At 32.3% G+C, this 25,192-nt stretch overlaps 2 protein-coding genes and 1 long non-coding RNA gene across 3 annotated transcripts; 1 reads left to right on the forward strand and 2 right to left on the reverse strand.

Annotated features, from left to right (window-relative positions):
- Nucleotides 1-3,599: 3,599 nt before the first annotated feature.
- Nucleotides 3,600-8,859, reverse strand: LOC109795505 (plastidial pyruvate kinase 2). The gene is made up of 12 exons (XM_020355035.3): nucleotides 8,439-8,859; nucleotides 7,645-7,932; nucleotides 7,368-7,533; nucleotides 6,638-6,772; nucleotides 6,373-6,483; nucleotides 6,186-6,274; nucleotides 5,925-5,987; nucleotides 5,630-5,805; nucleotides 5,235-5,337; nucleotides 4,987-5,135; nucleotides 4,465-4,573; nucleotides 3,600-3,951 (listed from the first exon to the last, which is right to left on the reverse strand). Exons 1-12 carry the CDS (start codon nucleotides 8,667-8,669, stop codon nucleotides 3,844-3,846), a joined length of 1,728 nt encoding a protein of 575 aa, XP_020210624.1. The 5' UTR covers nucleotides 8,670-8,859; the 3' UTR covers nucleotides 3,600-3,843.
- Nucleotides 8,860-13,722: 4,863 nt separating this feature from the next.
- Nucleotides 13,723-14,198, reverse strand: LOC145949604 (uncharacterized). The gene is made up of 2 exons (XR_014427974.1): nucleotides 14,062-14,198; nucleotides 13,723-13,944 (listed from the first exon to the last, which is right to left on the reverse strand). It is a non-coding gene; the product is annotated as an uncharacterized LOC145949604 (long non-coding RNA).
- Nucleotides 14,199-15,076: 878 nt separating this feature from the next.
- On the forward strand, nucleotides 15,077-23,910 carry ATIM (timeless family protein). The gene is made up of 20 exons (XM_020355034.3): nucleotides 15,077-15,343; nucleotides 15,451-15,603; nucleotides 15,705-15,864; nucleotides 15,983-16,301; nucleotides 16,524-16,661; nucleotides 16,736-16,925; nucleotides 17,035-17,165; nucleotides 17,885-18,097; nucleotides 18,497-18,663; nucleotides 19,177-19,255; nucleotides 19,683-20,210; nucleotides 20,307-20,674; nucleotides 20,899-20,961; nucleotides 21,044-21,148; nucleotides 21,357-21,602; nucleotides 21,789-21,857; nucleotides 22,056-22,283; nucleotides 22,553-22,651; nucleotides 22,858-22,965; nucleotides 23,550-23,910. The coding sequence occupies exons 1-20, from the start codon at nucleotides 15,241-15,243 to the stop codon at nucleotides 23,707-23,709; spliced, it is 3,627 nt and encodes a 1,208-aa protein (XP_020210623.2). The 5' UTR covers nucleotides 15,077-15,240; the 3' UTR covers nucleotides 23,710-23,910.
- The last annotated feature ends 1,282 nt before the right edge of the window (nucleotides 23,911-25,192 follow it).

The raw sequence follows: 25,192 nt of genomic DNA on the forward strand, positions 1-25,192 counted from the left end.
TGTGTGCATTTTGGACGAAGGATTCCTTCCAAACATCAAATTTTAGTCATCAACTCTTTCTACTCATTGGTTGCATATAGCACAAAGGTTTGCCAGTCATATAGTTAATAGTTAAATACTAATAGAATCAGTTTATAACTTACAACACTCCCTTTTAAGTAACAAGAAGTTTAAGATAGAATCAGTGTTTTTCCAGTTGAGAAAGATTTTTGTATTCGACATTTTGATGAGTCATTCACCATTTGCAAACAGGAAAGAGTAATTTTTGTTAGAATTAATAATTTTGTAAAAAAAAAGTATTATTTTGCACCTTTAACATTTACTAAGGGTGTGTTATTAGTAAAGGAAAAGTGGAAGAGAAGAGAAAAAAAATGTGAAAAATGGTAAACAAGTTGAAAAATTAGATGTGCTTAATAAGAAAGAAATGAAAGGAAGTGTAGTTTTTTTTTTTTTTGTGTGTAAACCCTGTACTAAAAAACCATCCCTCTAACATGAGAGAAAATATGGAGAAGTCTATTGTTGTCACTACATCTCCCAAGTTCAGTACACATGGTATAATAGAAACAAAAAGTTAAGTTGTTAGTTTCAATTAAACAAAAAGAATAAGATTGCATCGTTTGAAAGAAATTAAAGGAGCACAAGAGTAATTTAGGCCAAATTATATTTACAAGTATAATTGGGAATTTTTTACTGTTTTAGAATTTTTTTTAAAAAATTATACAAATAAACCTCCCTGCACTTTATTTACAAAAGTAGATTCCTTTATTGTAACAGGTTAAAATTTGATATTCGAAGAGTCGAATTCTGACTTAACTATAATGATTTTCGGTGATTTCAAAATTATAAACGAAAAAAAAAGTGTGGGGAAGACTACTATAGTCAGGTCAGAATTTGACTCGACGAAAACCGAATTTTGACCTGTGTTACATAAAGGAATCAACTTTTGTAAATAAAGTGTGGAGAGGTTTATTTTTATAATTTTTTTAAAAAAAAATTATAACTGGGCCTAGTACTTCTCCTTTTTGGCCCACCCACTCGTGTTGCGCGTGGATATGTAGGATGACCCAATTGGAGGAAATGTATAGGTTTTAGAGTAGAACGAGTTAAAGGGAGCTTGTGATTATGAGAAACGTGGGCTGTCTTATCTTCAATAGAAGCTGCACCATTAGAAGAGTAAATATTTAGAAAAACTGTAAACATACATTTGTTTTGTTTTTCTTCATTTTCTTTTCTTATCCTTCATCTCATTTTTTTTTCTCATTATATTGCTTATCACATTATTATTTCTTTCTATACATTTTTCTTTTTTTACCGCCAAGAGTAATGGTATGTACTCGCATAAATGATAGTGCCACGTGATAGTCATAAATGCCGAAAGCTATGGTCTATGACTCTTTGTTTATTCATAAAGTGAAGTGTAGTGTAGACTATCAACTTTAGGAGACTATACTTTGATAGTTATAGATTGTAAACTTTTACACCTAAAAAATAGTTCATGATATATATGTTTCAAAAGAATTATATTGATATAACTTTGATATAACTGTATCTCGGTTTATTTCCGATATGGTCCCGGAGAGTAATCCATTAAAGCTCTTTTGCCTTATAGGGTTAGGGCTAGAAAACAAGTGTACCGTATCGATTTATTTTCGATACGACTCAGGAAAATAATCGAGACCCTCCTCACCTCACCATGTGGTAGATCTCGGAAAAGGACTGATATGATTTTACTGCAAGGGTGAACCCGATTGGAATCCGACCTGATCCCCCTCCATGGGGGTGATCTCGGCAAAAGCCCGATCTTATCTGGTCACGTGGGTGAGATCGGCCAGAGTGAGTTCGGCCATTATAGGATCGGCCTGGGTGAGCTCAGCCAATACCCGAGCGGGTATTACCTCTCGCGTTTGATCCGTGAACTAAGGATGAAAATCCTATCTTTAATAATCAAATATTCCCAATAGAAACGGTTAAGGAAATTCCCACATTCTCGGGGCCCACGAGGCCCATGAACAAGAAAATATAAAACCTAAAACCATAAGGCTAAGGGAGCAGATTACACTTTTGAATGTTCTGACTCTAAGACTTAATCTAGAAAGAAACTCTAGTCTACCCTTTAGCCGGAACAATAACATTATTATGTTATTATGTAAAAATTAGTTGGTATAATTTTAACAATTTATTAATAATTTTCAAAAAAAAATATTTTAAGGAATTGCATGGCATTCAATTGGTAAAACCAACTTAAAATACACGATTTAATTTTAAAAACCTAGATTCCACCGAATTAGCTCTGGACTAAAATAGGTTATAAAAACCAAGATAGGTCTTAAAACTGCTATAGGCCAACAATTTGAATAAAAAATGTTAAAGCATGCTTACAAACCTTTATATAAAAAACGGGTTACATGATTATTTAATTAAAATGTCTGAGCAGCACGTGATGTGTCATAAGCCTCGTTCAAAATCCAAATTAACCAAAATGTCTAAAGCACTTACTTTATATTAAGACATTTAAATAAAAAATAATAATAGTCAAACACCAAATTTTTGCGAGTTCTACACAATTATTTCACCACCCTCTCTCACTTCATCATATCGCCTATTTTATTGCATATTACTTTTTCTTCTCCAATTCATTGTAAAAGAAAATTAATGTGTGAGTAACATATTTTTAGAACGATAAATAATTAGTAATTATCATTAATAATAATTATTAGTAATTATTAACTATTAATTAATAAAATAACTTTTACATTTAAAAAGAATTTTGATATATTTATTTGTTTTAATTATTAAAAATCTATTTTGATAAAAATAAAATATATAAATAATATTCATTTTCTTCCTTTTATTTTAGTATATTTGAAGGAAGTTTTGAAAAAATATTATTTCATTAAAAAACATTTAGTAATTATTAATAAATAATATAAGTTTTGCATTCAATAAGAATTTTGATATATTTATTTTTTTTATTAAAAATCTGTTTTGATAAAAATATAATATATAAAGAATATTTATTCTCTTCTTTTTGTTTTGATATATTTGGAGGGATTTTGAAAGAAAAAAAATATTTCCTTAAATTATTTTCATTCATTGACAGAATATATTTGTTTGTCTTAATTATTGAAATATTTTTATCAAAATTTTCTTTAATTTTGATATATTACTTTTTATATATTTGTCTTTTCATTTTTTTCAATAGCACTTTATTTTATACTATTGCAAAAATTTAATCATGATTACTAATTATTATAATATTTTAATCTAAATTTTTTTCTTTAATTTTGATATATTTGTTATGATATAATATTAGAAAAATATAGTAATTATTAGTATTGATTTTATATTTTTGGGGTAAACTAATTAATTTTTTTATTAGATTATTTTATTTTTATAATAAACATTTATATAATTACATTTATATTTGATTTTATTGAAAGAAACTTTAGAGGGAAGAGAATTGAGAATTTTGAAGAATAAAAAGTTGTGGAAAAACTTCTCCCCTTATATTATTAATAATAGATGATGGTCAAATAATTTGGATATTAAATATAACAACTGAACGATTGAGTGAGTGACACGGTCCAGGTCCCAGGATGTGACTGAAAGCATTTATCATTCCAATTTCTTATAAAAAATTCAATGACAAGTACTAACATATGTCTAATGTCCGTGCTAAATATAGAAAATCACCGAAAAAATGGCAAGAAGAAGGCAATAAAAGAAAAACCTAGGCAACAAACAAACAACCAAAATGCAATTGGCATCAACCCACTAAAGGGAGCATGCTCTTCTAAAATTAAAATGTGGTGTGTCCTGAAAGCCTCTCTTCACCTTTTTTGTTTACACCGTTCGGACCTGGATATTGTGAGTGGATTGGAACCTCCATATGGGTTGCCTCCCACTTTGTACTAGTGCTACTTCTTCTCCTGATTTCACCATTCCTTGCTTCTGCATATGGAAACAACACCAATGAATATGATCATAAAAACAAACTAAATAAAAAGGGAATTGTACATGTCATGTGAATGCTTTTTTAGCCCCAAAAGAACCTTATTATATAAGTGGCATTGTATCTCATTCCAAGTGTACTTAACAAGTGAAAGAATTTCATTTTGTTGCAACAAGTTAACAATCCATTTGAAAAGAAATAAAAACAATTGGACGCCCAACTGTTGCTAGTAACTGGCTCTGGCAAGTGAAGGCCGAAGCATTTGTTTATTTACCAGTAACAAAAAACTTAGTATAAAGCATAAAGGTCCAGGTAACGAGGTTAAAGTATTGCATGATTGACATGGTTGAATGTTTGAATGTAGAACCGGCCTCAATAGTATGAACATGAGAGGAAAGCTATTACAAGAACTTTACTCTTGTTATAAGAACTCTGAACCTGGTTATATGCTTCTACAGGTATTAGGTAACATTTCAAATTTTCAATCACTGAAGATATCCTCCAAACATTACCTGCAGCAAATCCAAGGCTCTTGTGAAAGTCTCTTCAGCATCTTCAGAGAATTCCATGTAAATAGGACAGACTCCTTGATACAAAGCCAACCTCTGTTGTATCCTCTTTCTGCGTGGCCAACAATAATTAGGTGACGGTTTTCAATTGAATATGTACTTCAACATAAGAAATCAGATTGATTGGTTAAGAACTACTTCAAAGTTCAAACAGCTTCTGAAAAAGCAGAACATCATGAACCTTTAAAATAGTTGATTCATTAGATATATCTTCCAACTCTTAGATTGTGGAAATCATTTTTTATAAGTCACCACATAATCAGTTTCATTTGTTACTAAGCACAGACATCCAATTTAGAAAATGATAAAACTAAATATTAAGGGAAAATACAATAACAAAGGATGGAACCCCGTTACCAAATACATTTAGAAAGAATCTCTTAAAGGTATTTAGGCACAGATGCATTTGGCTACTGATTAAATTAGTTTCTTATTGTATCAAGAGAGAGGGAAAAAGGAACTTACTGATCTGTAAAGGCAAATATGGTGCCTGAAGGTCGATAGTGGCTCAAAAGGACAGCCATGAAGCCTGATCTAGTGAAGACAACAGTTGAGGTTCCAAGGGTATTAGACATCATGGTTGCATGGTAAGCAAACATCTCACTCATGTGATTCTACACAGTACCAAAATAAATACACATTTTAGTTCCAAGAGTAAAATTAGAACACAGTGATTAAAAAAAAGTCAGAGTCATTGAGTTTAGATTTCAAACCTTGAATACTTGACCTATATTAGGTGGCATTTGACCATCAGGTATAGTGGCTTCAGTCCGTAATGCTACAGTGTGCATTACTTTCACGGCTTTTAGTGGGAACCTGCATTATAATAAATGTAATTATTATTGTCACATCCCATGAATGCTCTTGCTTTAGATTAGTCTTCCAAGAATCCAAGTCACCGAGATTCAATGCTATTAATGAAACCGGATATTGATACTCTAGCAAGTAAAATCACAATACCTACTCTCAATTGCGCAAATAATTAAAACCTAAATTTTTAAGGTAACACTAACTTGACTGATATTTCCTTTCATTTGTAAGAACTCAAATTGGGGAATATCGCCCATAAAGGTATTTGGGCACATCAAGCCATTGAATTATTACTTACTTTCCGTGAGCAGTTTCCCCAGAAAGCATCACGGCATCAGAACCTTCTCGAACAGCAATTGCAATATCAGATACCTCGGCTCTGGTTGGTGTTGGGTGAACAATCATGCTTTCAAGCATATTTGTTGCCACAATAACAGCCTTTCCCATGCTACGGCATATGCTGATTATCTCCTCCTATATTAGCAGGCATAATGGATATTTAGAAGAACTCAAATTGATTTCCAGTTATGGAAGCAAACCAACTGATAATTTATCTTTACCATTAATATTATTTCAGTTTAAAAGGACTTTACCTGCAAAAGTGGAACCTCTTCAATAGGAAGCTCTGCACCAAGATCTCCTCTTGCAACCATGGCCTAAACAGGATGGCAAAAGTAGACAGTTCAACATCAACATTCAGTAAACAAGTGCTCCACAAACGTAATCCACAACCTCTAAACAAAACACACTCCATATATAAAGATTCATGTTTTTACAATATGGGCTAAATCAACCCTATTTCACAGAATCTGGCAATGACCATAATGTTAATAGTTTAAGGATTAGATTAGCACCCCATCAGATGCTGTAATAATTGAATGCAAGTTTGGTATAGAGTCTGCACTTTCAATTTTTACAATGACATGTATATCAGCATCACAGCCTGCAGTGTTGAGTGGAGAATTTATCATATTTCAAAATAATTAAAAAAACTAATAGGATGGACTTATTAAAAAAGTTACAAGTATCTTGAATATTTACTTTTTAAATAATTCTTCAGTTCATGAACTACTTGGGCATCCTTAACAAAAGAAACAGCATAGAAGTCAACTTTGTTATCCACTCCAAATTTGATGTCATCCCAATCCTTCTCTGTAGCAAATCAATACAAATATTATGTCTTTGGGAAATCAACATAACCTTAATCCTCACCTAGTGGCCAGTACCCACACATATGAAGAGGTGTGTACAAAGAGGCAGAAAAAAATTATCAAAAATAAGAATAAATAATAATCCAAAACCTAACCAGTGATGGAAGGCAGTGTTGCACTTTTTCCTCTAACATTCAAATGTCTCCTTGACTTGAGCTCTCCTCCATCAACAACTTCACATTTCACAGAATCTTCTGTCTTAGACTTGACCATCAAAGACATCATACCACCTACATCATACGCAATAGTACACATCAAAGACTCGGTATTAACTCTTTCTGAGATAAATAGGCAACTAAAGATATAGTCCAACAATAATAATGCTACACATACAATAAATGCATTATGTAAAACATTGTCTCTAGTATATCATATGCTTCATTAGAAAAACAAATACATATTCCAATAGTTTGGTTAGTTGATTCATGTTATGTTGACTGAAATTTTTATAAGTCATAATTAATGATTTATGAATCTAACACAAGTTTGTGACTTTGTATAAGGATAAAAGATGGGGGTAAGATGTAATGCTTTTATCCTCAACCCAAAACCATGTTGATAAAGTCAAACAACCAGTAATGATTCAGGAAAATACAAACGGATCAAGATGTATAGACAGGTTATAACATATTTGCACCAGAAAACCACCACGCTACACTGCCTTGGAAGACTCATTCCTTAGATCACAATTTTTTCCAGAGACTAAATGTTAAAGAAAACCACAAAAGAATAACTTAGTCCCATGTTTGGTGGTTTATCATTCCATGAGCACAAAACAAATTGTTTATAATTCAAACATTTTCACCAATAAGTCAATTTCCATACCATCGACAAGAAGCATGTCCCCCACTTCCACATCATTGACAAAATCATCATAGTTCACGCTAACACAATCTGCAGTTCCAACACCTCTCCGGATGGTAAAAGTGAATTCCTGCCCAGTTGTTAAATTGATTGGTTGTGGCAAATCTCCACTCCTAACCTCAGGACCCTGAAAACCGAGAAAAAAATACATATCAGCAAAATTAAACTGTGATCACAGAAATATGACATGACCAAAGTATCCTTAAAAAAACAATAACTTGAAGAACTTAATTATTACCTTGGTATCAAGCATAATTGCAATTACATTGTCCTTGGATTGAGCATTATACTCTTTAACCAAATCAATAACTTTCTGATGAGAAGCATGGTCTCCGTGAGACATATTCAAACGGGCAACATTCATCCCAGCCTCAGCCAGCTTCCAAATCATTTCCTTGGTGTTGGTAGAAGGACCAATGGTGCAAACAATCTTCGTCTTCCTCCTAAACGTGGGTTTGGACCACATTCCAACAGAAGTGTCACTAAGTTGCTGTATACCACGCAAGTGCTGCAACTCCTCCTCAATCTATTCACCACAACATGAAAAGGGTTACAATCACAAGATTTCCTCAACCACCTCCACTTACTTCATGGAAAATACTCCCAAGTCCCAAGACACACACTTTCATCTCATGTTCACCCAATTTTCTTCATATCTCTCACTTCCTTTTCTATCACATCACTTTTTACATCTATCACTTTCTCTCTTCAGACATTTACTTCTTTCTACCTCAATCCACCCCAAAAGTATATGTTTATCATTACTCTACTTCTATTTTGGGTTGAGTAATAAAACATGAACACTCTTCGTACATCTGGTTGACCCTCTTCGTCTCTTTCTATCTCTCTTTTTGTTGCATCATATCATTTATCACATCTACGCTTCTCCCTCTTCTATCTCTTTATCTCGCTAACACTAGCACAAGATGCCCATGAATCATTTTTCATTTTGGGTCCTTCCCAAAATATCAAATTTTCTCACCCCCATCATATTTTTCCTAAAAATTGCAGTGAGAGAGAGAAGGCACGAACCTTTGAATCATCCTCGGGGGACACGGGAACGACTTCAGTGGGTGCAGATTTCCTTGCATTGACGAGGCAACTTCGGGAACAAACCTTGGAGGGGCTGTTCCTTTGAAGTGGGAGCACTTTGGAAGCAAAAGTTGGAGGCTTCAACAACGTTTGAGCCCTGTGGTGTGCAGATCCTGAAGTGGGGCGCGTGAGGGAGGTGTGAATGGATCGAGTGGCCACTACCTGAGACATTGTTAAGAGAGAGAGAGAGAAAGAGAAGGAAATGGGGTGTGAAGAAGGTGTGAAAATATAAAGATGGAGAGGATGTTGAGAAGATGAAGGTGGAATTGAAGGATTGGAGAAATCGCCGTTAAGTTCGGCAAAGGTTGGGTTATGAGACAAATATAAAGTGGGAAGGACTCAAGACACGACACCACTTCGTTTGTATCGAAGAGACGCTTAACATGATATGTTTAGTTCCCTAAACCATGCCCTTCAAAGCTAGTCAATGCTATAATTGAATTTTAAAATTGTTTACAATAGGTATTTAGTTATTTTAGATTTATGATTTTATTTGTGTATACATATATATAATAAAATTAATGATTTATTTTATGATAATTATTCTTATATGGATGATCTCCTATAAAAAAATACTAGTGATTGTCAAAATTTATAATATTCAAAAGTATAATCTAGGGTTTGAAACCCTAAAAACAATATTATATATTATTATGATATGAAATATTTTTTTATAGAAAATTTAACGAGTGTCTAAGTTTAAAACTTTCGAAAGTGTATTGTGACACTCTAAACCTTAAAAAAAATCCTTATATATATATATATATACATGTCAATTACTACTTTAGAAATTTTAGGTCATAATCTTGTATTTATTGACTTGATCAATTTATCCGTTAAAGAAATTTAAGGGGATAATACAATGAACATTTAAACTCAATTCCTCACCCTTTGTCAAGTTGGATTTGAGTCAACCTTGCATAAAAGTTGGTAACCTATCATTCCAAATATGATTTCAAGATGAAAAAAGTCAAAAAAAATTGTCTCTTTCTATAAACATGTTAGATATGTGTTGACTATACAAAGATTATGAATTAGATTTTAGATGATATACAACTCTTCAACCTTAAGTATCTATCACGAAAAACCTTAATAAGTTAGTTGATGAAGCAATTTATCACTTATAATGATGTCTCGGGATCGAACCTAATAAGGTACACAATCCTTACGTCTCAAGTATGAAAGTGCAAAGAGGTCAATTGGTAGATTGACTAACATTACTATAATATTTACTCGAGGTCAAACTTAAGAATGTATACATCCCTTAAGCCTCAAGTGCAAAAGCGCGAAGAGGTTCAAAGAGGTTGATTGATAAATTGACTAACATCCTTATAGTATCACCTTAGAATCATATTTAGGAGGGTACACAACTTTCCTAGACTTGAGCGGAAAACTATGAAGAGGTTTGGAGAGATCCCTTAATAAAATGGCTAGTGTTATTATAGTATTGACTTAGGATTAGACTCAAAATGGACTTCCCAACTTGATCACCTTTGATATTAAATAACTTTTAAGACAAATGGGTACACAAATACTTAGTAATTGGGATCTCAATCATGTTTAGTCAAATCCAAAATGATCTATCACGTGAGTTACAACATACTACTTCAATAATCTTTTAAGGATGACACAGTCAAAGAGTCATTATCTATCATTTATATGAGACTATTGGATACATAATAAAAATTAATAATTATACACTAACTAATGAATACTCATAATTATTATAGATAACATAATAATAAAGGTTGAAATAATGTATATACAATGTTTTTGAATTTTTATTATTGTCATTAAAAAATATAAATTCTAGCCAATAATAAAAAATATCCGTTATTATCCATAATAACTAATAAGTATCAACCGTTAAAAAAAAATCTTACATGTAAATATTTTTCATTAATTAATAATGAATTTCTTTTATAGCAATGTGTACGTCTAATTAGTATTAGCGTTAAATAGGATATATGTTTTTTTTAATATACTTAAAGTTTGTAATAGTACTGTTTAAATATATAAATAATATTAAATTTCAATTTTATAATAAATAAATATTTATAAAAAATTATAATTTAAATTTGTAATAAATAATTTAAATTGTTAAATACGATTATTTTTAATTATTGATAATTTCTATTAAAAATTATTGATATTCAATTTAGAAGTAAGATAAAAGTGAAAAGATAAATTTAAAAGATAAGTGCTTATAAAAAAAAGTATATAAATAAATATTAAAAAAACAGTCTACGTGGTATAGAAAAAAGTGTTTTTACTAGAAGCTGAAGTGGTATGGAAAATACTTATCTAAAATGTAAAATAGGAGAAATATTAAAAATGTTAAATAAAAATTTGTATATTCTGATTTATAATATAAAATTATGTTAATTTAAAAGATAATTGATGATAATGAATTATATCTTTTTAGTGAAAAAAAAATAAGAGTAATTTAAGAATGATTAAAAGTAACCATTAATATCTCTATAGTTTATTAATTTTAAAAAAATATATACTTTTCGATCTCAAATTTCTTGACATTGTTAGAGTTATAATATTTGATTTATTATATATTTTGATGTTTGTTGACCTAATATAATTTTATATATCTCGTTGTCTCAAGAAATTAAGAAAGAAGGTGTTTATAAATGATTATTGTTTTTAACTATTAAGTGATGTGAAATTTTTAGACACAAAAATTTTAATCATAAATCCTTAACCTCATTCTAGTGTATATATTTTTCTCTAACATTATTTATTTTGATGTTTGTTAGATCATCTGGTCCTTTAAAAAATGCTTTGATGAATGAAGGGAAAGATGATTTATAAGTAATCATTAACTTTAACCCTTAAATGATAAGAGACTTTTAGAAGTATTAAAAGTTTAGACTATAAATTTATTGACATCGTTAAAATCACTATATTCAAAATACTGTTTACTTTATAATCCGTTGACCCATTGTGATTTTGTGGGTTGTATATATAAAAATTTTAAACAACACATAAAAATAAACAAAAGTTGTTCTTAAAAAATAAAATAAAGAGTGGTAGTTTTTTTTAAGATAAAATTATTTAATAATAAAAATCTGCTAAAAAAAGAGAGTCATATAACGTAAGATTTCTGTCATTCGATTAATAAGTCCATACAGAGAGCAGCAACAGAAGGACTAATATGAATACGACACTGACTAGCAAGAGACGCAGAGAATCTGTTTAAGAAAGGAAAGCAACAGTTTGTTCTCCAATACTACAACAAGAAGTGGGAGTAACACTCTGATTTGCAACTCTTGTGTTCAGTTAATGCGTTTATTTCATTACCAACTTGTGATTTGCAACCAAGTATTTAAGTATCTATCTAATATTACGGTGATTAAATTATGAAACAAAATGTTTTTTGAGTCCTAATCACCCGTATTGTTTGTTGGAACAAACCACCTCCTAAATTATGGTTTTTCTTTGTTGCTTTGGCGTGATTAGTAACCTTTAGTAGGTGTCAAAATAGTTTCAGATTTCCTGTTAACGGCCTATCACCTTATTTAGTATTTACTGACTATGTTGTGGGTTAAAGTAAGATGAGTTTAGACATGTTTATTTTTGTTCTTATTCGCTTTAAATTGTTGGAAACATATGGTTCATGAGTGCAACAATTTATTAATACCATTAAACTTATTATAAATTAAATGGACGGAGCAGATTAATTTGTTAAATAATTATATTAAAAATTACTTTTAATTGGTATCGTGGAAGAAAATATGCACAAAGTTTTGATGATGCCAAAACATTGAAGAAAATAAAGGTCAAGTTAAAGCAAGCTGATCAAGAAGTAAAATCTCAAGTGATAACTATATAAGTCTTGATTGCTTAGCTTAGTATGTAAAATGAACTTTTAGAATTTGCAAATTTCACTTGGCCATTAAAATAAGAATTTCAAGAAAACCTAAACTTAATACTTTTGAATATAAGAATAAGTTGTTTGAAAAGAAAGCAAAAATAGTATTCAAAAGATTAAACAAAAATATTTTTAACTGTAAAATATAAGCTTTTTATATCTTAAGTTTTCATAAGCCAAAACAAGTGACATGTTTCTGGTAATCGATTACCAAGTCTTGTAATCGATTACCAGAGCCTATTTTCTGAAAAATTATAAAGAGTTACAACTCTTCATGAAAAGACATAACTCAAGAAACAATTGTCTATAAATACCTATAATTTTTCAGAGAAAGGTGACGAACTCTATTGTGAAAATAATCTTTACAAATCACTTGGCCAAAAATCATTTGCAAAATTTCTAAAGAGTTCATCAAAGATCATAAAAGTGTAATATCCACTCTTCAAGAGAGTCATTCTGTAATACTTAATAGATCATTGGATCTGTAAAGGAGAAAGGATTTTTCTCCTTGTTGGTGTTTGAATCTCAACACAAGGAAAGGAAGTTCCGAGGTGTTGGATGATTCATTTTATTGTAAGGTTTACAAGAGTAGTGGAAATCTCAAGTGAGAGACTTGAGGACTGGATGTAGGCAGGATTGACCGAACCAGTATAAAATCAAGTTTGTAATTATTCTTTCCCTACACTTTTAATTTCTTGTTATTAATTATAATTGTGTAGTTTGCATCATCATTCATTCTTTACATACAAATTTTTCTAAGGAAATAAATTGATAAAGAAGTAATTGGAAAAGTTTTTATAAGAGAAAATTTAGTAAACTTAATTCACAACTAACATGTATTAATAGTCTCTTTTGATCTTGAAACTAATCTTATTCCCGGGTCTTCTTCAGCCATCTTATTTTCGAAAAAAAACGACAATGTTTCAGCCACCTCTGGTTCTCTCTTATAATCTTCTTTGCTAACAGTGATTGATAAGTTTTACATTTGCTTTTTTAGGAGTAGTCTGTCTTTTTTTAATATAAAAAAGAAAACAGTTTGTAAAACTTGAGGGAGAAATTAATAATAAACTTTAATTTTTAATGCATTGTTAGTATAAATACTTCTTATATTATCAATTAATTAAAAATATATATATAATTTTTTAAATAATTATTATAAAAAGTATTGATCTTATAATACATAAAGTTTATGGATAACAATGTAATTTTTGTTCTTCATATTATTAATGTATTTAAACTAAGTTGTCAACAATGTGTAGTTTTAGTATTTTAAAATTTTAAGAATATCTTGATTTTTTTTTCTTTGACAGAGAGAATATTTTGATTATAAAACATGTTAAATTAAAAATGAATTAATCCTGAAACATATGAAAAATAATTTGGATTCAACTCAAACAGTTGGCAAACCTCAATAGGTTGGTGATAAACACACCTCCATATTTATATAAATACACCCCTTTTTTTAAAAAAATATATGAAATCTTTAAATTACCCTTATCTGTACCTCTTTTCTTTTTTTTTCCTCTTTGCGCCTGTCTTCTTCTTCCTCCTCCGCACACACACCTTTCTTCTTTTTTCTCCTCCGCACAGTTCTCTTCTTCTTTTTTCCTCCGTGCACCTCTCTTCTTTTTTTACACCTCTTTTCTTCTTTCTCCTCTGTATGCACACCTCTCTTCACACCTTTCTTCTTTTTTCTCCTCCGCACAGTTCTCTTCTTCTTTTTTCCTCCGTGCACCTCTCTTCTTTTTTTACACCTCTTTTCTTCTTTCTCCTCTGTATGCACACCTCTCTTCTTCTTCCTCCGTACGCACGCCTTTCTTTTTCTTTCTCCTTTGCACGCGCACCTCTCTTCTGGGGAGACTGATCCCATGGATTCTAAGAGCCAAGTAAACAGTTGAAAAGCCAAGTAAAGGAAATGAAAACAAAAGCTCCCTTTTTGCTCATGATTTTTATTCTTGGCAGTAAAATTAAAGGGAACCTCAAAAGCAACGTTAGTCAGCCATGAACAATGAAGTATGTGTACATGTGACAGAAATTGGAATGTGAAATCCATCCGGAGAACCCACTAAGGGATTATTTATGAAGCCAAAGGCAATACATAGGCGATTTGTTATTCTAATACAGATTGGGAACGTCTAGTTGAAATAGATCCACTTCATGATATTGTATTCTAATATAAGAGTATAAGACAACATGATGTCATGATCCCCCAGGAAGAGTAAGAAAAAGGATGTTCTATGCAGCCAAATGTCCGGATCAAGTCCAAACATAGAATATTGTTTCTAATGGGATCAGTCTCCCTGGAAGAGTGGTGCGTGTGCGGAGGAGAAAGAAAAAGAGAGGTGTGTGTGCGGAGGAAGAAGAAGAGAGGTGTGTGTGCGGAGGAAGAAGAAGAAGAGAGGTGTAAATAAAGAAGAGAGGTGCACGGAGGAAAAAGAAGAAGAGAGGTGTGCCGAGGAGAAAAAAGAAGAGAGGTGTGTGTGTGGAGGAGGAAGAAGAAGAGAGGTGCACGGAGGAAAAAAGAAGAAAAAAGGTGCAAATAAGGGTAATTTAGGGATTTCATATATTTAAAAAAAAAGAGAGGTGTATTTATATAAAAATGGAAGTGTGTTTATCACCAGCCACCTCAATATCCGTCCACGATAGCCCGTTATTAAAGCCCACGGCCCAAATAACCATCAACCTAAACGACACCGTTTTGGTCTCCCTGGTCCTACTCTGAAAAGCGCGGGAAGATTTTCCGCATTCTTCAACTCAACTCAACTCAACGCAACTCACACCTTCTTTTAGATCCCAAAACCCCAGCCACACTCCCAAATTCCGTCACCGAAACAACCCAATCTTCTGGTTCTCAACACCATGGACACCGAAGGCTTATCCCTAATCTGCGCCGGCCTCGGAACCGAAGAACAGGACCTTGAAGGCAACCGAATTGGTTATACCAAAGGCGAATACTGTCTCGGTGAGAATCTCTCGCATTTCCGATGTTCCTTTTTATTTTATTTTTCAAAATTCGATTCGGTGAAAATTTCCTGTTCCTCGTTGCTCACATTCGTTACCGATTTCCAGATAACCTGAAAGACTTGCTGAGGTTTCTGCGGCGTGACGATCCCCAAACGCGCGACGTCTTCAAGCAAGTTTGCAAGTGGAACACCGTTTCCAAGGACTTGATTCCTATCATCGAGTACTACCACGAGGATCGTAACTTGCTTCTGAATGCAGGTTTTATTATTATCTTATTTCAATTTCCTGAATTTATTATTGAATGCGTTTTTGGCCTTTGGTTGATTGGTACTAGTTTTTTTTTTCCTCTCTTCTCTCAGTTAAGGTTCTGGTGTTCCTGACGATGCCTATCGAGCCTTCTTCGACGGATATACCTCAGCAGTTGGAGTATCTGTGGGGTTTGAAGTCTGCAGTGACGAACAGTGATGTTGCTGCAGTCATAGTGTCGTTTCTGGAAAAACCGCTTGAGAATTTGGAACGGTGAGTGGTTCTGAACTGGAATGTGTTTTTTTTCCCGGTGTTGTTGTCGTTGAGTGTGAAAGGAAAGAGAGAGGTGGAATACTTGCTTATTTGTGTGTTTTTAATTGTCTGTGTGCAGTAATGCATTCAGTGAGGAAGACTGGAAATTGGTACAGCTAGTGCTTACGTTATTTAGGAATATCTTAGCTGTTCAAGAGATTCCGTTGCACCAGAAGTCAGGGGGACTTGCTACTCAGTTTTTGTCGTTGAGAGACCGATTTCTGGAACTTTTGTTTCGCGAGAATGTAATGGATATAATCCTGGTTATATCTCAATATGTTGGTGGTTCGAATGTTTATCTCCGTCAGGATAACTTGCTTCTACTGGAAATTTTCCATTACATTTTTGTGGGTCAGGACCCGGAGCTAATTATTAGGGCACATTCAAAGGGATCAAAGGTTAGCCCTCTCATTGTGACTAATGTCTTTTTTCCCCAAGCTGGCAAGGAGCAACCTACTAATTTAGATTATTCTTTCTGGAATGTGCTTTGCTAACATAACTTAAGGTTTTGTGGAATGTGTGATGATTTCCTCTTTTAACTGCTCCTATCTAAGGCTGTTATATCTTATTCTTAGGTAGTATTTTGTTTTGTCAGTTACATTTTGTAAACTTCATTTTAGGCGGATGAAGACCCCCAGACTTCTCTAAATAGTCTCCAGTCCATTATGGAGGAGGAAAAGAAGAGAAGAAATATTTGTAAGCTCAGCAATATATGTCGACATTCTCAATTTAGTGGAACATTTGCTCGGTTTACCATGGTACTACCTTTTTTGCCCTAGTGATGCTTTTATCATGATGGACTTGAGTGATAACGGTTGTCTCTGTTTGGTAGGATGGTTCTAAGGCAGTATTTAAGGGAAATCCTAATTCTTCTCATAATGTGCTGCTTAAAGCACAAAATGTCACTCGGGGTCCAACCAAAAGAATTGCGTGGGATCATCCAAGGTTGCCTTCAACAAAAGATAATATATTGGAGTTGCTTCAGGGATTTGTGAATCAGTTTCTTTCTGGGGGATACAATGGTATGATTTATTTTTCAGAATAAATAGTATTATTTGAAAATGTTTCTCTTCTTTTGGTTTCCAATTGAAAAGCTAAAAGTAATGTCACTGCAATTTGAACCTGATTCAGTTTTGATGCGATCCATTCGTGAAGATATTGAAAAGGAACATCCGTCAATTCAAAAAAGTGATGTTGTTGTTTTCTTTCAAGTGGCTGAATTTGTCACCTCATTTCAGTTTTACAAGTATTCAGCTTCTAAGGTGAGAATGATAATATGTGAATTGCATATCTCAGCATACTTTTCTCCTTTTCTCTTTCAATCTGAAATACTTAACATTGCCCCCTTGGTTAGAGGCATCAAGTCATTAACTATTAAATGCAACTTTTTAAGTATTCATGGTCTGGATCAAGTAGAATTTCTTATTCATGAAAATGTTGGGATTTTATAGATTCTCCATGCATATTTAGCTGTTTTCTAATCTAATTACTTAGCTTTTAGCATTAAGCATAATGAATTTCTGATTTGTTTAAGTTGGTGTAACTCTCATTTTCTCAAAGCATGTTGAAGCAAACTTTTTTGTAATGATTGTTTATAGGTCTTACATCTATAGTAGAGCATACTAATTACTATTTTTTTCATAATACAATAAAGGAAACAACAAGAAGATAAAATCTCAATTGATTTGATTTTCTTGCTTTTTTTCTTTTTCCTGATCATTGATATTAGATTTTATTAAGGTGAATATGAGATTAGTCATTATTTCTGTGCTGAATGATAAATTTATACATGAAAAATTTTGGCTGGACAAAGGGAAATCAAAATGAAATTAGACTATAATTAACAGCATCTCTTGTTCTCACCGAAGTGAGGTATCATTTGCTGCTTTGTTTGTAAATAGCATATACGTCAATACGTGATTTCTCAATCTACACAATTGAGAAAAGATGTCATTCTTACATATGTTCTTTTCTTAATAAGACCAAGGAGGGAGGGGACACCTTTGAGACATTTGGTGATAAAGATGCAGATACATCAGATTTCAGTGGTCAAATATGTGGCCCAATTGCAGCATCCTTGAATGAGTCAATGTTCCAATTGGTCATTTCAAAGTGGCGGCATGCCTATGATGGTCTAAAGGAAACAAATGACTACGGGTTTCTATCTGCAGCTGGTTCTCTTTTGAAAAACATGGTGATATGCACTACCAAATCTTAATATGTTCTGCTATGATTTGTTTATTTAGTTTTTTGCATGTTTCCTTACATCATGGGGTGGAAATAGACATCTTTCGACGTTCTTTCTTTTATTTCTGTGCACTCATTTTTAACCAAGGTGCTTAGGTTAACTGTAAATATATCTAACTAGCTAATTCACTTCTATAAACAGTTTTTCTTTGTCAATCTCATCTTATTCCATTTTTGTTTGCATTCCATGGCTCACACTTTGATTTATTATTGTTTTGGTTAATTTTATAAATTCGGCAATTTCCCCATTACATTAAGTTAGGCATATGATTGGTGACAAGAACCCACCCCATCCCTGTGCATAACCTTAAATGTTTCCTAATTGCCCTTTTTCTTGATTTTTCAGATCCGTATGCTGGATTTGATACTTAAATTGTTGCCTGAAGACTCAAAGGAGCCACAAACAGCTCGCATCCTTCTGTACAAGTTATTTTATGATCAGACAGAGGAAGGGATGACTCAGTTCCTATTGAATTTGATGAAAACCTTTGACACCCACAAGCAACCCAAAAGGTTTGACCTCTTTATTCATATTCCTTTATCATTGACACATATTGACTTCTTTTTTCATGTCTTAAACTTATATTTCAGCAGCCTTCTGGTCCTAGAATAGTTAAAAGGCTATTCAAAGGACCTTTATTGGTCAACAACTTCTTATGTCTTTTTAGTTCATACTTTGTATAAAAAAATAAAGCATAATATACTCTTCTGGTGTATGAGTGTCAACGGTTACTTTGTTAGAAAGCTAAGTATGGTGGAAAGCTGCATTGTGATATAAAGTGTAAAAACTTTTCTTTCCAATCAAATAACTTTTCTCCTTTATAATCAACTCAACTAATTTGCACTTTTCAATTCAAATGCATTGTATGCAAAATTGACTGCCATGGGAGGTTCAATTGCTGTCACTTGTCATATGTAACTCCAATGATAATAGTGATTTTATTATATACATATTTTTATTGTGTGTTTGTGTGTATAATCCACTGTTCTTTTTTTGCTGCTATATTTATGATTGTTGTTTGTCAGTGATCTTGCAGATTTGGTAGAAATGATTCACAAGGTTGTTGAGCTGATGGATATTCTTCAGTCTCGAGGAGCATTGAGGGTAAGCTGAAATTATGTGTTTATGTCTATGAATATGCAATTGTCAAGTTAAAAGTTAGTTATATCTTTGAAATAAAGTGTTAAGATCTAGAACAAACAAGGTGAGTTGCCTGTTACGGTGTTACCACCTTACCACATAGTTATCGATTCAACATCATGTGCAATACCCTAATCGTTCAGTGCTTTCAATTTTACATTTAAAGTAATAACTTTTGGCTTTGTTTGAAATGGAATAAGGCCATTAATGATCCTTCACTAACAGCTCAAACTTTTAGGAGAGTTGGTCCTTGACATTAATAATTAATAATGTAATACATGCATACAGATATGTACAGAAAAAATCATTAAAAGATATGCTGCAGAGCATACTGTCTAAAATTTTCCTAAATTTTGATCCTTTTCTCTACTTTATATCTTATAAACTCAAGGTGTCTAAAAAATCAAGGAAAGTAAAAAAAAAGAAACTTCCAGAAGGAGTAGAGTCAGGAGACAAACCAACTGGAGATCATTCTTCCATTCAAAATGAAACTGGCATCTCAACTGTCAATCAATCAGCAGAAAATCAGCCCCCGCAGGAATTCCTACCAAATGCAGGAATGCCTACCACTGGGGATAATGTTGGCCCTGATGATAACGAACATGAAAATCATGCTGAGGAAGATGGGAACTCTCAAGTTGGTTTGGAACCAATGGAAGCCACAAATTATGAACATGTTAATGAGGATATGTTGGATGGCACTAATGATTTTTCTGAAGATGAGCAGCTAAATGCAATTAATGAAGTTGATTTCAAAGTTTCAACGGTGGTCTCTGCCTTTGCGAATCACAATATCATTCAGAAATTATGTTGGTTGCTCAAGTTTTACAAGAGCAATTCCCTTGCTACAAATCATTACATAATAAGCATGCTGCAGAGAATAAGTGATGACCTTGAACTCCATCCTATGCTTTACCAGGTTATGTCTAGAAAGCATTTCATCTTCAATGAGTTTGTAGTTTCTGAATGTGAATACTGAATACTATTTATTAATCTTGTTGATATATTCTTGCAGTTGTCACTGCTCACAACTTTTTATGACATCCTTGTTGAACAAAAGTCATGTCCCTGCAAGGAATATGCAAGTATAGTTGATTTCCTGACTTGTTTGGTCAGAAAGATGCTAAAGAAAATGAAAAAGCAGCCCCTCTTGTTTGTGGAAGTCCTTTTCTGGAAGACTCGACGGGAATGCCATTACATCAATGCTGAATATATGTTGAGTGAGCTTGGCCATTTGAAGAAAGAAAGTATGAATTGGAATAGCACTCAAGGAGAAGAAGAAATTGGTTCATCCCCAGCTAGGGCGTGGACTCGTAGAAGCATAGCTGATGCACTTGGTGATGACGAAGCTGATATTATAATTACTCATGGCTCAGGATACAAGTAAGATACAATTCTCAAACTTGTAAGCTTCTTATGTAACATTTGTACTTTCTATCTCTTTTGGGAAAATTTTGGAAAGATGACCATTTTCAGAATGTGGAACCAATTTTCAATTTATGCTTGATTGGTTCATAACTATTCTTGATCAAGACAAGGAAGTATACCGCAAAGAATTATCTGCAATGAGACAACTTTTTTATTCGTTGCTTTTTCTATGGAGACAGGCTTGATGATGTTGAAGGCTTTGCATCTACCTCTGGCAGTGACAGTGGCAAAGATGACCATAAGTACGTTTACAATTTGACATCAAAATCAAATTTTACTTGAGATTTTGTAGTTTCTGATACTTGGTTCACTTGGACAAAACAGTGGGGAGCAATTGATGGAAGATGGATCTCAAATAGCTCCAAGGAAAAAGAAAAAACTTGTTCTTGATGGTGATTTGGAAAGACAAATTAAAAATCTCTACGAGAAGTAGGTTTAACCAGATCTAACTTTTGTCTGAACTTTGGAGAATGATTCAGTCTTTTTTCTTTTATATATTTTAACATCATTGATACCAACATACTTAAAGGAGTCAGCATGATAGACTGAGTCGTAGCTTTTCAATTTTTTGTTTCTCTCTTGCATATAAGATTTAACTGTTTTCATCAATGGTTCTTCCTTTCTCCAAATATTCTAGATTCAAAGAAGACCAACAATGCAGTCGTCGTATAGCTGAAGTGCTAGATCCAGACGGTAAAATTTCACCAGCTCAAATTTCCAATATGTTAAAAAGATTAGGACTAACAGTTACACATAAGAAAAAGAAGGGTGATGGTGACGGACCTTTGTCTACTAGTAGTCCTAAACAATTAGATGGTGACGGAATAACACGAGAAACTAAAAAATCAGTGAATTCGGAGGGAAGCCTGTTGGTTCAGCCCCTGTAAGTTTATATTACTCTTGTGCTTATTAATAATTACTGGATTTTTTCAATTAAATTTATGTTTACTCCTGGAAATGACATATTTTGTCATTATTGTTCATCCTAATTCAACAATTTTTTTTACATACATGTTAATGTATTAAACATGTTTAGCTCTTCTGAGTGTGTTCAATTTCATATTTACAGGCAAAAAAAGAAAAGAGTTCGAGCTTTCAATGAAAACCAGGAAGCTTTAATCAAAGTTCTATATGAGCAGTGAGTGCCACTTAACTTGGTTTTGCTTGGTGGAAGATTGCGTTTGATCTCTTTCTGTTATTTACTTGAGGATTTCTGAACAGATAGTTAAATAAGAAGATTCCATGTTTTCTGAATTTTCAATAATATTTTGCACAAATTGACTAATAACAGAAGAATTTAGATTTTCTGTTAATATTTGGGTTGTTATTTCTGCAGATTCAAGGACCACAGAAGATGTAGTTACATGATAGCCAATGCACTGGATAAGGATGGTAAATTCACTTCTGCCCAAGTCTCTCGAAAACTTAAGCAGCTTGGTTTATCTATTCCCGGGAAGAAGAGTTCTGGAGGCAAAATGCACCCAAAAGGTGCAGATCTCATGGATGGTTCAATTGATAGAATGAATGAGTCTGATGATGAGACATTGATATCATTGGTAAAAAGGTAATGTTGTGTTTAGTCTGTAGTTTTACAAAGCTGAGGCATTAATTCTTCCACCTGTTTGCAAAATAATATTCACTCTTCGTCATGTGAAACTTGCAAAAGGCCATTTACCATTTCTTCAATAGACATTGTTTCGAATCATATACATAAATATATGCTTCAACTGAATTTCAGTACTTTGTCAAATGCATTTTTATTGTGCTGACCAGCTGCATGAGTGTCTCCTAGTTCTCCTCCCTTTAACTACTGTTTAATGTTTATAATTTTAGGAAGAAAATGGAGAATAGCAAATTATTGCATGGACATACCAGTGGGGATAGATTGTCAACAGATGATTCTGATGATGAAATGCTCAGCTCTGTTCTCAGGTAATGTTCGTTGCCTTTCCTTTTCTAGGAGACCAGAAGTTCACAGATTAGTGATAGGTTCATAAATGCTTTGTCAGGAATTTAGTTTGATCTGGTAATTCTTCCCGATCCTATCTGCTTTGACTTGAAAAAAATGATAGACTTTTCTTGTATATCTAAACTTATATTTTATTTGGGATTAACTGTCCTTTTTTTTTTTAATTTAGGAAAAAAATAAATAGCAAATCGTCTACTGAACAATTACCTGAACGCATCAGTAAGGATACATCGACAAGAGATAATTCTGATGATGAAATGCTCAGCTCTGCTCTCAAGTAAATATTCCGTACTTTCACTTTTCTTGGATAATCGTGGCAACAATGAGGTTCTATTTTGGTAATAGACTAACGGTACACTTTTGCCACCTAGTGGGAAAAGACTTCTTGTTGCAATAGCACCTTTCACTAGTTTGATTATTTAGGCAGACAATTTTGGTTTTAGTGTTTGAACATTCCTGGGTATTTAGTCTATTTGTTTAACAATAAATTGTAATAACGTTTGTTATTCAGATGTTAATAAGAATCAATGTCTGCTTCAGCTAAACTAACACAACAATCTGGTTTATGGAAATGAACACCAATCTACCTGAGTTTCCTATTAACTGTTTGCTTGTACGGAACATTTACTGCTTTTGTTTACTTTTTTTCCTGTTTAATTGTAGTGGGGTCAAACAGATTGTGTCTGAATAGAAGATGGCTGAATTGATATAGTATATTCTTTCAGTGTTTTCATATCTAACATAAAGCAACAAAATCTATAAATCAATGTAGAATTAGAAATACGCGGATACAGTTTATCTCAGGCTTCTTTTATGGCCTAATTTGATTACTTTGGTGGTTGAATTGAATTTGTATTGCAGGGAAAATCGAGTTGGTTCCATGGATTCCTCCCAAGTAGAAGATCAGCAAATGGATGACTTGGCAGATTCAGAGGATGAAGTGGCTGTTAGTGCATTTCCTAACAATGCTGGATCCAGAAGGAAGCTGAGAATGGTGATTGATCCCGAGGACGATGACTGAAGTGGGAAAAGCATGATTAGGGTCCATTTTTTTTTTCTTCCTGCAAATATTTTCTTCTGTTCAAAGATTGGATCTTTCTGTGTATACTCGTTTTGGTTGTCAATTGCTCAAACAGAACACCGTCCCCTAAAAAAATTGTTTTCACTTTTAAATCTATATTATATAATCTATAAATACAATAATAATTTATCTTTTTTAATATATATTTTTTCTATTATTTTCCCTTTAAACACAAGTTATATTATTATCACTGGCTCAAAGGTATTTTGTATCTTTATTTTATTTGGATAAAAAATGAGAGAAAATGGAAGTTGAGATAAAAGAGAAAGTGAATTATAATAGAGAAAATAAAATAGTTCAATCAAAATATTTACATGAAAACAGAGAATTGCCTTTATTAGCTGTACATGTGAAATTTTTTTTTTTTACTCCATTGACTACATATAAAATTTAATTTCAAAGTATCTACACATTTCTTATTTAACTTCTATTTTCGCTCTTCATTTTTTTTTTTCATTTATAATGCTGTGGGACGAAATACTTCTTTTCCCTGATATACGGAAGTATGTAAACTCATTCGTGGATAAAACGATTATGGAACAAATCGTCCTCGTAACTTGAAAAATATATAAATGATAATGAAATTAGTCTTCCGCCAGTACAAGGTTTGAACGACTATTCACAAAAGGATACTTGTTATAATAAAAAGGATAATAGTTTCTAAGTTGCGGATATATATATATATATATATATATATATATATATATATATATATATATATATATATATATATATTTTTTTTTTAGTTCAAACACCATATCAATAGAAAAGAATAGAAAATCAAGAGAAAATATACATAAAGACTTGGAAGGTAAAAGAAATTAAATGCATTTTTTTCTTAAAATATAGTGGTTAAGCGATTTTAATTCTTCAAATTTTTATTAAATAATTTTAATCTTATCACAATTGTAAGATTTTAATTATTTAAATATTGTAATTATTAATTTGACATTTAAATTATATATATATATATTATAATTTCTATTCATGTATTAAATAATATACATTTATTATAACTAAAATCATGCAATGACAGTATTTTAGATATTAAAATTGTAAAATTATATATTTAAGAGACAAAAACGTATTTAAATTTTTTAAAAAATCAATTATATTTTCCTCAATTTTTATTCTACGGATATATTCTCTTTTACTTTTACTACTGTATAACTACTATATTTTGGATTGTTTCACATAAAAGTTTGTTACAGTTTTTATCATTATTTAATTTCTCCTCTAGTTGTCCATCCATGATCCATGCATATGGGACTTGATATTTTACGGCCTTAATGAAAAAGTTATATACACTCGAATATGAATGACGATCTTCTTCCTCCACTTGAAAAAGCCTAAAAGGTTTGTGTCCTTTTCTGTTTGTGCAGATTGTGAAGGGAATATATGAGTACTCCACTGCTCAAAAGTT

Source organism: Cajanus cajan, chromosome 7 (genome assembly GCF_000230855.2).
Source record: "Cajanus cajan strain Asha chromosome 7, NIPB_CcT2T_4, whole genome shotgun sequence".
NCBI classification, from domain to species: Eukaryota; Viridiplantae; Streptophyta; class Magnoliopsida; order Fabales; family Fabaceae; genus Cajanus; species Cajanus cajan.

Excerpts from the sequence above, each read along its gene's own strand:
- LOC109795505 (XM_020355035.3), bottom strand. The coding sequence starts at position 8,669 with ATGTCTCAGGTAGTGGCCACTCGATCCATTCACACCTCCCTCACGCGC. Across the intron at positions 7,933-8,438 it reads CCCCCGAGGATGATTCAAAG|ATTGAGGAGGAGTTGCAGCA; the intron begins GTTCGTGCCTTC and ends TGTGGTGAATAG. Across the intron at positions 5,136-5,234 it reads ATATAGGTCAAGTATTCAAG|AATCACATGAGTGAGATGTT; the intron begins GTTTGAAATCTA and ends GGTACTGTGTAG.
- ATIM (XM_020355034.3), top strand. The coding sequence starts at position 15,241 with ATGGACACCGAAGGCTTATCCCTAATCTGCGCCGGCCTCGGAACCGAA. Across the intron at positions 15,344-15,450 it reads CAAAGGCGAATACTGTCTCG|ATAACCTGAAAGACTTGCTG; the intron begins GTGAGAATCTCT and ends ACCGATTTCCAG. Across the intron at positions 21,603-21,788 it reads AGCCTGTTGGTTCAGCCCCT|GCAAAAAAAGAAAAGAGTTC; the intron begins GTAAGTTTATAT and ends TCATATTTACAG.